Source organism: Oncorhynchus keta, chromosome 12, assembly GCF_023373465.1.
Source record: "Oncorhynchus keta strain PuntledgeMale-10-30-2019 chromosome 12, Oket_V2, whole genome shotgun sequence".
In the NCBI taxonomy this organism is placed as follows: domain Eukaryota; kingdom Metazoa; phylum Chordata; class Actinopteri; order Salmoniformes; family Salmonidae; genus Oncorhynchus; species Oncorhynchus keta.
In genome coordinates this window covers 30785690-30799037 of record NC_068432.1, presented here as the reverse complement: position 1 = coordinate 30799037, position 13348 = coordinate 30785690, and the positions used below count along the sequence as shown (strand labels likewise).

The window sequence follows — 13348 nt, the reverse complement described above, 5'->3', positions numbered from 1 at the left end:
ACACTGAAGTTTATGGAAATGTGAAAGGAATGTAATAGAATCTAACACAATAGATCTGGTAAAAGATAATACAAAGAAAAACCAACTGTTCTTTTGTATTTTTTTTGTACCATCATCTTTGAAATGCAAGAGAAAGGCCATAATGTATTATTCCAGACCAGGTGCAATTTAGATTTTGGCCACTAGATGACATCAGTGTGTGTGTGCAGAATTTTAGGCTGATCCAATTAACCATTGCATTTCTGTTATTTAAAAAAAATCAAGACTGCTCAAATGTGCCTAATTTGTTTAACTTTTCATGTTCAAAATTCTGCGCTCTCAAACAATAGCATGGTATTTGTTCACTGTAATAGCTACTGTAAATTGGACAGTACAGTTAGATTAACAAGAATTTAAGCTTTCTGTCAGTATCAGATATGTCTGTCCTAGGAAATTTTCTTGTTACTTACAACCTCATGCTAATCGCATTAGCTCAACCGTCCTGTGGAAGAGACACCGATCCCAAAGTTATTAAATAGTTAGGACTCTTCAATCCGCATAACGGAAGTTTAACTTTACAGCTTGAATACAATTTAAAGGCAATGTTCCTGCTTTAGTGGAGACTCGCGTTCACGATAAACTGCATATATTGGCTAGATCAGAAATGGACCCCTTTTGCACAAACTTATCACATAAACAGTGTACAAAACATTAAGAACACCTACTCTTTCTCTGACAAACTGACCAGGTGAAAGTTATTTGATGTCACTTGTTTAAATCCACTTCAAATCAGTGTAGAAAGGGAGACAGGTTAAAGAAGGATGTTTAGGCCTTGAGACATTGTGTATGTTTGCCATTCAGAGAATGAATGGGCAAGCTAAATTATATGTGCATTTGAACGGGGTATGGTAGTAGGTGCCATGCACATCGGTTTGTGTCAAGAACTGCAACGCTGCTAGGTTTTTCCACACAGGATCCCGTGTATATCAAGAATGGTCCACCACCCAAAGGATATCCAGCCAACTTGACACAACTGTGGGAAGCAATGGAGTCAACATGGGCCAGCATACCTGTGGAACGCTGTCGACACTTTGTAGAGTCCATGCCCCGACGAATTGAGACTGTTCTGAGGGCAAAAGGGGGTGGGGGTGCAACCAATGTCCCCTCTATTTCCGGCACTGGGCACATTTCAGGTCTGCTGAGCGCTAACTTTAACATAGTGAACACGGAGGCTGTACCTGCTTTAAGTTAACAGTATTAACAGAGGGCAAGTAGGCTACTGGGGCTATTTCATCATAATGTAGGCCTAACAGAGTGGCCTACCATCAAAAATGCATCCCATAACGTTTTAACATGGAAATAGCTGTTATCATTCAGCCTCCAGTAGCAGCAAATGTGAGGTGTTCAATGTAGGCCTACATTCCTTGAGACGTTGGAAAACAAACTTGCAGGACTTGACATTAACCTGTTTATCCACTTGTCCTTCAGACAAGGTGACTAAATGTTGTGTTTCATTATTATTCCCATACCATTATTAGGGAATCAGACCAATTCTGCTACCCTCTCTGCCTATTGGCTACTTTCAAGACCATCTTAAAATAAGCTGTCCCTTATAGACAAAAAGAAAAAGCTATTTACCTGAAATGCACACATTTTGTGCTCTTTTAGGATGCAACTATTCCCCTATTGTTGATTAGAAATTAGCTGTAACTGGGCTAATAACTCAGTAACTGGCAAAGAATATGCACAGGTGGCTACATGTAGCTCCCGCTTTGATCTCAAAACAAGAAAATCTGCAGGTTTGATTGGCTATGGCGCACCAGTATTAAGAGTATGGGGCTGAAAGGCGCTGGTCAATCTGCCGTCTGCATTGACTTTACAGGATTTATGGTGATATGGCCTCTGCAGAAGTCAAGGCATTCATGCTTCTTGCGCTTCGCAGAGCTGTTATGAAGGAAAATGTCAAGGAAGCGAGTGTGTTTACACAAGACCTCCTGCCCTCCCCCCACCGTCAACCAATCATGTCAATGCGGAGCTATACGGAGACCTCCGCGCTGTTACATTTGAGAGGCGCACAGCGATGCGGTAAACGGCTCAATTTGGGCTCTGCGTCCGTCAACAGACTTCGCAATTGCGTCACACTGTCCATACGGAGCTCCTGACCAAATGTTCGTATCAAGCATAAATTAGCATCGAGTCGTACATTTCAATGCAATTCTACTCCAAGGCGCTCTGCCAACAAGATAATTCCTTGCGGTTAGTTCATTTTGTTTCGGTATGATACATTGAAAGTGGCTAGTATTGTGTTGATTCTAGAACAATTTCGACAGCAGCGCGAAACGTTGATCGTGTTAAAGGGGAAAACTAGTCGACTTCAATGTCGTGCTTCTCAGCGGAATATTTAATCTGCGCGGCATATTAGAAAGAAACTTGGGTGCAACTCAATTTTACGGTGTTCTTTAATAGTCAGTGTACGCGGCTGCTGTTCATCGATCCTGTTGATTAACCAGTCACTTTATCCTTACCTATATGTACATGCCATCAATTACCTAGTATCACTGCACACCGACTTGGTGGTGTATGTAACCAAGTTGTCGTTACTGTGTATTTATTCCTCGTTAATTCAAATATTTATTTCATGAAAAGGGCCGTAGTAAGCAAGCATATCAGTGTTAGTCTACACCCGTTTACAAAGCATGTGACAAATAAACATGTATTTGATTGATTTGCATCGGTCAACGCTTCTTATGTCTTCTCAATTAGGAAGTACCTTCACATTTAAATTGCACTACAGCGCTGATCTTCAGTGTCACGGATTTAATCGATCCCATGGGTGCAACTCTTTATTTACTCAGAATTAATTATTTGCCCAGCACCAGTGTTGATATTTGACAAGTGCATCTCACACACACCTTAGCTTGGAGTACTTTTCTATAAATCCCAATTGATGCTGCATTAAAAGCAAATCTTTAACATAACTCCTCTCAAAAATATCTTCATTGTTTTAAAAAAAAAAGAAGAAAAACTTGCATAATGCACATATACATTCTCAATATCATTCTGATAATTATTGCAATCTTCAATGAAATGCTATGCGAAAAGTCTTCTCCTGCTCTTTGCGTCGGTTGTCACAGAGTTTGGACACATCCTCCACCCTTCTCTGTAGAAGCACTGAGGATAGACATATTACAGAGTTAATATGGATTGAAGGATGTCAACTTTATCAGAAGCAAGGGTCAAGTTAAAAAGTTCTTTACTCAAGACCACATGGGTTAAATACTGACCCGAGTTCTGGTCAATCCATTGAAGAGAGTCCATGTGGGCATTGAGAATTTTACAGATCTGCTGAAGCTAAGGAGAGAGAAAAAGTGTTAGAATAACTATTTACACATTTCCTCTTCCCAAAATAAACAAACAAACAAACAAACAAACAAACCAGGTAACCACAGTAAAGAACATGTGATATATTTGCTTTAGAATAACTGTAGAAATACATTTCTCATCTTTATTTAAGCTAGTTGAGAACAAATTCTTATTTACAACTGCGACCTGGCCAAGATAAAGCAAAGCAGTGCGACAAAAACAGAGTTACACATGGGATAAACAAAACGTACAGTCAACAACACAATAGAAAAAAAGAAAATCTATATATAGTGTGTGCAAATGGCGTGAGGTAGGCAATAAATAGGCCATAGTAGCAAGGTAATTACAATTTAACATTAACACAAGTGATAAATAGCAAGATGTGCAAGTAGAGATACTGGTGTGCAAAAGAGAAGAAATGTAAATACAAACAATATGGGGATGAGGTAGGTAGATTGGGTGGACTATTTACAGATAGACTTTGTACAGCTGCAGCGATCGGTTAGCTGCTCAAATAGCTGATGTTTAAAGTTAGTGAGGGAAATATAAGTCTACAGCGATTTTTGCAATTAGTTCCAGTCACTGGCAGCAGAGTACTGGAAGGCGGCTAAAGTAGGTGTTGGCTTTGGTGATGACCAGTGAGATATACCGGATGGAGCGCGTGCAATGGGTGGGTGTTGTTAGCATGACCATTGAGCTGAGATATGGCGGGGTTTTACCCAGCAAAGACTTAGATGACCTGGAGCCAGTGGGTCTGGCAACGAATATGTATTGAGGTCCAGCCAACTAGAGCATACAGGTCGTAGTGGTGAGTGGTATAAGGGGCGTTGGTAACAAAACGGATGGCACAACGATAGACTGCATCCAATTTGCTGAGTAGAGTATTGGAAGCCATTTTGTAAATGACATGGCCGAAGTCCAGGATCAGTAGGATAGTCAGTTTTACAGGGTAAGTTTGGCGGCGTGAGCGAAGGAGGCTTTGTTGCGAAATACAAAGCCGATTCTAGATTTGATTTTGGATTGGAGATGTTTAATATGAGTCTGGAAGGAGAGTTTACAGTCTAGCTAGACACCTAGGAATTTGTAATTGTCCACATATTCAAGGTCAGAACCGTCCAGAGTAGTGAGGCTAGTCGTGCGGGTGCGGGCAGCGGACAGTTGAAAAGCTTGTATTTGGTTTTACTAGCGTTTAAGAGCAGTAGGAGGCCACAGAAGGAGTGTTGTATGGCATTGAAGCTCGTTTGAAGGTAAGTTAACAGTGTTTTAAAAAAGGCCAGATGTATAGAGAATGGTGTTGTCTGCGTAGAGGTGGATCAGGGAATCACTGATATATACAGAGAAAAGAGTCAGCCCAAGAATTGAACCCTGTGGTACCCCCATAGAGACTGCCAGACGTCCGGACAACAGGCCCTCCAATTTGACACACTGAACTCTTATCTGAGAAGTAGTTGGTGAACCAGGCAAGGCAGTCATTTGAGAAACCAAGGCTATTGAGTCTGCTGATAAGAATGCGGTGATTGACAAGAGTCGAAAGCCTTGGCCAGGTCAATGAAGACGGCTGTATAGCACTGTCTTTTATCGATGGCAGTTATGATATCGTTTAGTACCTTGAGCGTGGCTGAGGTGTGCCCGTGACCAACTCGGAAACCAGATTGCACAGCGGAGAAAGTACGGTGGGATTCAAAATGGTCCGTGATCTGTTTATTAACTTGGATTTCGAAGACTTGAGGCACGGCAGGATGGATATAACAGTTTGGGTCCCTTTGAAGAGGGGGATGACCGTGGCAGCCAGCAATATTTAGGGATCTCGGACGATACGAAAGAGGTTGAACAGACTGGTAGTAGGGGTTGCAACAATGGCAGCGGATAGTTTTAGAAAGAGGGTCCAGATTGTATAGCCCAGCTGACTTGTACGGGTCCAGGTTTTGCAGCTCTTTCAGAACATCTGCTATCTGGATTTGGGTGAAGGAGAAGCTGGGGAGGCTCGGGTAATGTAGTTGCGGGGGGGCTGTTGGCCGGGGTAGCCAGGAGAAAAGCATGGCCAGCCGTAGAGAAATGCTTATTGAAATGTTCAATTATCATGAATTTATCAGTGATGACAGTGTTACCTAGCCTCAGTGCAGCTGGGAGGAGGTGCGCTTGTTCTCCATGGACAGTGTCCCAGAACCTTTTCAAGTTTGTGCTACAGGATGCAAATTTCTGTTTGAAAAAGCTAGCCTTTGCTTTCCTGACTGACTGCGTCTATTGGTTCCTGACTTCCCTGAACAGTTGCATATCGGTGACTATTCAATGCTATTGCAGTCCGCCACAGGAAGTTTTTGTGCTGGTCAAGCGCAGTCAGGTCTGGAGTGAACCAAGGGCTATATCTGTTCTTAGTTCTACATTTTTTAAAAGGGGCTTGCTTATTTAAGATGGTGAGGAAATTACTTTTAAACAACGACCAGGCATCATCGACTGACGGGATGAGATAATATCCTTCCAGGATACTCGGGCCAGGTCGATTAGAAAGGCCTGCTCACAGTAGTGTTTTAGGGAGCGTTTGACAGTGATGAGGGGTGGTCGTTTGACCGCGGACCCATAGCGGCTGCAGGCAATTTACATAAGTAAAAGCACTGGCAGCAAGGTATTCAAAAGACATCGGTCTGTTTTTCCTTCCCACCGGGTCACTGTTATCAGCTGGCCCGCTGGATGTATTCAGGTGTTCAATGATCTCCTTTAGATCTTGGGACATCCTCTTCAGCTGGGCGTCCACGTTCTCTGCAAGCTTGTACCTGCAGAAAGAGATGGAGATATTGCATAAGGATGAGATATCATTTAGTCATGATTCAGTTCACTGTGCAGTGGTTTTCACTCAGAAAGACATTTGGTAAAACCTTACGTCCTCTCGCGTTCCTCGTCTGCGTTCTGCATGTAGATGGTTCCACTCTGTTCTTTGACAGACTCCTCCAGTGGGGACAGCAGGTCCTCCAGCTCCTTCTGTTGTGACAGGATGAAGTCCAGTTCCTGGTCCAGCCTGGGACGGGGTAGAGAGCAGAAACACAAGGTCATACAATTAACATTGACAATTACCATAGATCTACTTACAGATAAGACAGAATTCTGAATTATCTGATATATTCAAATACATTATAAGAAATAAAGCTGTTAACCGCTACCTTCTTTGGTCCAATTTCACTTTCTCCATCTCCCTGTGCAGTGATGTGATCTGTAACAACGAGGTGAACATGCCCTTCAAACATCTGCCATGAAGAGACCAATGTTCAACTTCATATGAGATTAAAACAAATAGCATTGCCTAGCTTCTAGTGGTGCAGTTACGAGAAGTGCCACTACAATGACATGTCTGTTTACCTTCTCTCCGTTCTCCACCAGCGTGCGGTCCCAGGCGTTGACCTGGGTGGCTTGCTGTAAGAAATGCCTCTCCTGGTCCTCCAGTTCAAGACTCCACTTGTTAATGAGACCCTCTAGTTGGATATATGACATCACTGGAGGAGCACTGCAGGGGGAGGAGTAAGGGACCAGTCACAAATCGGTCACATACAGAGAAGAAATTATTGGAGGTGTAGCGAAATGCTTGTGTTCCTAGCTCCAACATTGCAGTAATATCTAACAATACACAAATCTAAAAACGTCAAAGAACAGATTTAAGAAATATTAGGACGAGCAATGTGTGTACACAGGTTTTCCTTTCTGTTTTCTATGAGTTTGCCTACAACTCCAACACCTGCGGAAAATACCTGGATGTGCGTATGCTCTTCAGCTTTTGTACACACACGTCGGAAAGTATTCAGACACCTAGACCTTTTCCACATTTGATTACTTTACATTTTATTCTAAAATGTATGAAATAAAACCAGGTTTAGAAATGCTTGCAAATTTATCAAAGAAACAGAAATACCTTATTTAAATAAGTATTCAGACACTTTATGAAACTCAAAATTAAGCTCAGGTGTATCCTGTTTCCTTTGATGATCCTTGAGATGTTTCTACAACTTCATTGGAGTCCACCTGTGGTACAGTCGACAATGCATGTCAGAACAAAAACCAAGCCACTAGGTCAAAGGAATTGTTCGTAGAGCTCTGAGACAGGATTGTGTCGAGGCACAGATCTGGGGAAGGGTACCAAAAAACATCTGCAGCATTGAAGGTCCAAGAAAACAATGGCCCCCATCATTCTTAAATGGAAGTTTGTCATCACAGACTTCCTAGAGCTGGCAAAACTGAGCAATCGGGGGAGAAGGGCCTTGGTCAGGGAGGTGACCAAGAACTCGATAGTCACTGACAGCGCTCCCCTGTGAAGATGGGAGAAACTTCCATAAGGACAAACATCTCCGCAGCACTCCATCAATAAGGCCTTTATGGTAGAGTGGCCAGACGGAAGCCACTCCTCAGTAAAAAGACACATGACAGCCCTCTTGGAGTTCGCCAAAAGCACCTAAAGACTCAAGACCACGAGAAAGGAGACAAGCTCTGAACGTCCTTGAGTGGCCCAGCAAGAGCCCGATCGGACATCTACGTAGACTTGAAAATAGCTGTGCAGCAACACTCCCCATCCAACCCGAAGGAGCTTGAGAAAATCTGCAGAGAATGGGAGAAACTCCCCAAATACAGGTGTGCCAAGGTTGTAGAGTCATAACCAAGAAGATCCGAGGCTAGAATCACCACCAAACGTGCTTCAACAAAGTACTGAGTAAAGGGTCTGAATACTTATGTTAATGTGATATTTTAAGTTTTATACATTTGCAAAATATTTAGAGAAACCTGTTTTCCTTTGTCATTATGGGGTATTGTGTGTAGATTGATGAGATAAAAAAAAATATTGAATACATTTTAGAATAAGGCTGTAACGTAACAAAATTTGGAAAAAGGGGTCTGAGTACTTCCAAGGCACTGTATGTGATGGGATGTACAGACAATATGGATACATTGTATTATACAGTATATGTACAGCAATAGTTAAATAGGATAGGCCTTGACTAGAATACAGTAAATACATATGAAGTGGGTAAAACAGTATTTAAACATTGGTTACTTGACTACGTACACGCATTTCAGTTTACTTCCAGAATTGAATTAATTGAAATTGAATTAACCCCAACCCTAAATACAATAGTTACAAATATAGTGAGAGATTTTGCAGTGAGTGGTTGTAATAAACTGTACAGGCTGAACCCTGCAGTACCTTGCTGTAACAGTAGCAATGGTTGTGGCTACGCCAGTGATGGGGGCCGTTACACCAATGCCAATGGAGCCCGCAGGTTTCATAGCCAGTGAGAAACCTGTTGTTGTGGTAGGGGCAGCTAAAACAAACACTCCAGTGAGGAATTCACAAATATGACAAAAATACTTCATGAACAACCCCATATACACAATTTTGCATAAACAGGCAACAATATCAAGCTCTAGTTATTCTCATAATCCTGCATGATAAAACAATGAACCTGTATAGTACCTGTGCCAACTGGGGCAGTAGTTGTGGCAGTGACTGCTCCCAGGGGTTTGAGCATGAAGCCCAGGGTACTTCCCGCTGTTGAGGTGGCAGCCGGGGCAGCGGAGGTAGGGGCAGCGCCCACTAATCAGAAGAGAGTCAAGAAATTAAATTCCATCACAGAATGTTAGAAAGCCAATATAACCTTATTTTTGAGTTTTCCAACACTTGATATTTCAAGCAAGAGCTTGCTAGTAGGAAATAAAACTCACAAAATCCTGTGATTGCTGCTGAAGCAGGAGCTGCTGTTGATGCTGGTACAGCAAAAAGAGAAGAACCTAATGAGGCTTGGGTGGCCGGGGCAGCTGCAGTCGGGGCTGGAGTAGCTTGAGAGAAAAGAATCGATCATCTTAAAATCATAGCCGTTAGTTTAAAAACAGGCACACACCCCCTTAAAAAAACAGCACATTTTCACTGTTAAAAAAAAAAAAAAATCTACAATTTGTCAGATATTCTTTTCATATATGCCAAATGTCTCCGATTCCCCCATTTACCAGAAGGTTTGACGCCAAAAGCGAATCCTCCAACCTGGGTTGTGGTTGGTACAGCTGTTGAGGCCACAGAGTTCAGAGTCAGACCTGAGTAAAGACAAAATACTATAATTCAGGATGAAAAAAACCTCTGATGTAAAGTAATAATGGCATTTATAGTACATTACCCATGATCTGATAAACAGATGATGAGGAGCTCAGAAAACTCACTTGTGGGCTGGGTCCCCAGGGAGAGGCTGGCAGGTGTGCTGTTTCCAAATGAGAAGCCCCCTCCTACAGTTACAGTAGGGGCTGGGGCTGTGGTGGCCTGGACCTTGGCTGCACCAAAACTAAACCCACCTCCCATAATTTGGACGGCTTCAGCAGGAGTTCCTAAAGAGAGTCCACCAGCTGCAGCAGGTTGGGTCTGGGGCTGAGTTTGGGCAACAGGGGCTCCAAGCCCCCCTGCGGTCCCAAAGCTGAACCCCCCTCCTGCAGGGGCAGCAGTGGTTTGTGTGGCGAGACCCCCACCAAGCCCAAAGCCTGTCCCAGAGGGGGTTGCCATCCCCATAGTTAGCCCAGTCAGTGCAGGTTGAGAGGCGACTGGTGTACCCAGATTGAGTTTAGCAATGGGAGTCCTAAAGACAAAAGCAAGAGAAAATATGGTTACGATTGCAATCCTACTGTAAGCTACACAGGCAACAACCTACCAAGTTTATTTTATTTAACTAGGCAAGTAAGTTAAGAAAAAAATATTTACAACAACTGCCTACCCCGGCCAAACCCGGACGACGCTGGGCCAATTGTGCTCCGCCCTATGGGTCTCCCAATCACAGCCGGATGTGATACAGCCTGAATTCGAACCAGGGACCGTAGTAACGCCTCTTGCACAGACACACAGTGCCTTAAGCCACTCAGGAGTTTGTTCAGGTCACCATCAAAGCTACCCTAAGATAATATAACTACCCAAACATCCATGCAATCTACATCATCCAACAGACCCACCCAAAAGAGAAGCCTCCTCCTGCAGGAGTACTGCTCTGTGCAGGGGTCCCAAAGCTGAACCCTCCAGTTGGGTTTGTGCTACCCTGGGTGGGCATAGCAAACAGCCCAGAGCTCTGGGGGGCAGCTACTGGGGCCTGCGGAGTGCTGGGGGTTCCGAAAGAGAAGCCACCACCTGGAGCTGCAGCACTAGGCATCCCAAAGCCTGTGGCTGGGGCAGTTGCAGCTGTGGTTTTGGGAGCTCCAAAGCTGAATCCAGTACTGGACGCTTGTCCAAAGTTGAAGCCTCCACTCATTGTCCTATCCAGAAAGAGAACAAGGGAGAGAATAATACAATGACATATCGTACCAATATCATTATTGTCCCTTCCAACATCTTCATCCACTAACACAGCTTGGCTAGAAACAGAGAAGAGATTCAGCTGGACATGGGAATGACTTGTCCTGATAACAAAAACTTGCCAGAAGATACCGACCCTACAATCACGCTTGTTTACACGGACTTGCACTTGGGTCGGAACACAACCACGGTTACATTAAAACACATTGGAGGCTCATGCTAGTTTGCAGTAGCCACCACAGACATTTTGGAATGGCAGTGTCAGCCAATCAGTTCCTTTCTTGTTCAACTCAACATCCCATTCCATTATGGGTGTGGGGGCTACTGCTAACTAGCATGAGGCAGAACATTTCGGATTTCCGAGAAAACTAGCATTATTTCAATCTACTCGATGGAACAGTGTGGATAAAGGTCATATACAGTAGGATATCCCATCCCTGCATTGAGCGGTACATTTTCCGACCAGTATCTGGCGCCAGTTCCACGGCCTCTTAAAATATAACTATGATTTAACATGATTGCGTTCCGACCCCTGTGTAGTTTGTAAGTCGCTCTGGATAAGAGCGTCTGCTAAATGACTTAAATGTAATGTAATGTAGTTCGGTGTGAACGGTAGGGTTGGTATCGAAACAGTAGGTAGGGCTGGTATCTTTTGGCAACATGCTAACAGACTAATTTAGCTAGTTAGCCAGCTAACTACATTTTGAGCTAGCATTTTTTTACACTGATGTATAAATAGCAAATGGGAGAACGGTATCAAGCCAGTTGCCATTCAGCAAATAAATTGCCTATATGGCAGCTAGCTAGCTAACGTTACCAAACTAGCAAATTTTAGTTGGCTAGCTAGTCAGCTATGGTTGGTTAGCTACAAAAATACGAACGAGCTAGCAAACTAACGTTAGATGGCCAAAACGCCATATATTAAACCTCCAGCCAAACAAATGTATAAAGTTCGTTCACTGGCGTTGAACAAATGGATAACATAACCATACCTTTCGTTTTCTTCAGACAACAAATTAAATTGAAAAACGCACGTTATCTGCGTGGAGTTTCAACGACCGCTTTTATGGTTGCGAAAACGACAACACTGGCAGGTCCACAAACGCCCAGAATGTGAGAGCGCCATCTGCTGTGATGGAGTGTGGAGCTAGACCATGCTGCAACTCAGGACAAGTAGTAGTATTAGTATATATATTGTTTTTGGTAGTACTGCAGTATTTTTTGTGTGTGTGTGTTTTTTTTTGTGGGGGGTATCTAGGTATCTAGGTATAGGTAGGTATCTACTCATTAAGTACAGAAAAATACATAGAGTATTTATCTTCCTTCAAACTCACCAGGATCTAGAAAAGCCCCCTTCAATGTAGACCTGTGCTTCATGTGCTTCTTCCCAGGCCATATTACGACTGGACATGCCATTAATTAATTCAAAGGAATGCTCCATATTGTACCAAATTAATCACATTCCTCTGTACAGTGCATTCGGAAACTATTCAGACCCCTTCCCCACACGTTGTTACATTACAGCCTTAATCTGAAATGGATCAAAGAGAAAAAATATATATATTAATCAATCTACACTAAATACCCCATAAAGGCAGGGGACAAACAGGTTTTTCGAAGTTTGTGCACATTTATTTAAAATTAAAAACAGAAATACCTTATTTTCATAAGCATTCAGACACTTTGCTATGTGATTTGAAATTAATCTTAAGTGCATCCTGTTTCCATTGATCATCCTTGAAATGTTTCTACAACTTGGAGTCCATCTGTGGTAAATTCAATTGACTGGACATGATTTGGAAAGGCACACACCTGTCTATATAAGGTCCCACAGTTCATGTCAGAGCAAAAACCAAGCCATGAGATCGAACAAATTGTGCCGAGGCAGGATTGTGTCGAGGCAAAGATCTGTGGAAGGGTATCAAAAGATGTCGGGAGCATTGAAGGTCCCCAAGAACACAATGGCCGCCATCATTCTTAAATGGAAGAAGTTTGAAACACCAAGACTTTTCAGAGATCTGGCCGCCCGGCCAAACTGAGCAATCGGAGAAGGGCCTTGGTCAGGGAGGTGACCAAGAACCCGATGGTCACTTTGACAGAGCTCCAGATTGGAGATGGGAGAACCTTCCAGAAGGACAACCATCTCTGCAGCACTCCACCAATCAGGCCTATGATAAAGCAGCCAGATGGAAGCCACTCCTCAGTAAAAGGCATGACAGCCTACTTTAGCAAAAGGCACCTAAAGGACTCAGACGATGAGAAACAAGATTTTCTGGTCTGATGAAACCAAGATTGAACTTTTTGGCCTGAATGCAAAGAGTCACATCAAGAGGAAACCTGGCTCCATCCCTACGGTGGTATTTGTCCTTTTGATTCAGTCACTAATGAACACTAACATAGACAAAGTAGACTCCTCAATGTAGCATTTAGTTCCTGCAAGTCCAGATAATGAAGCCCATGAGAGCCAAAGCTGTCTGCCATCCCCTCATCTCATCTTTCTCCCTCACAGAGCTCTCTGACAGACTGTGGCAGACAGTCTCCACTTAGTGAACACAGTCTGAGCGGAGTGCTTAGAAAGCCTGAGGGGCTTGTGGCTGAGAGCATTCTCAGAATCTAGACTAGTGAACAGCATCCAATGATCTGCTATCTGGGTTCACCATGGATTAATCACTACTCCACCAAAACACCTCTGTATGGATGGAGAAT

The 13348-nt window shown here is 43.2% G+C and overlaps 1 protein-coding gene across 2 annotated transcripts; it reads right to left on the bottom strand.

Moving 5' to 3' along the window:
- Nucleotides 1–2809: 2809 nt before the first annotated feature.
- On the bottom strand, nt 2810–11784 carry LOC118391303 (nuclear pore glycoprotein p62-like). 2 transcript variants are annotated; one of them, XM_035782560.2, is made up of 13 exons: nt 11635–11784; nt 10306–10602; nt 9532–9938; nt 9325–9408; nt 9043–9156; nt 8795–8914; nt 8525–8642; nt 6694–6838; nt 6498–6547; nt 6221–6355; nt 6002–6113; nt 3264–3330; nt 2810–3150 (listed from the first exon to the last, which is right to left on the bottom strand). In XM_035782560.2, the coding sequence occupies exons 2-13, from the start codon at nt 10596–10598 to the stop codon at nt 3059–3061; spliced, it is 1737 nt and encodes a 578-aa protein (XP_035638453.1). In that variant the 5' UTR covers nt 10599–10602; nt 11635–11784; the 3' UTR covers nt 2810–3058. The 2 variants fall into 2 exon arrangements, with proteins under 2 accessions (XP_035638453.1, XP_035638454.1); XM_035782561.2 differs by having other exon boundaries at nt 9325–9378.
- Nucleotides 11785–13348: the final 1564 nt, after the last annotated feature.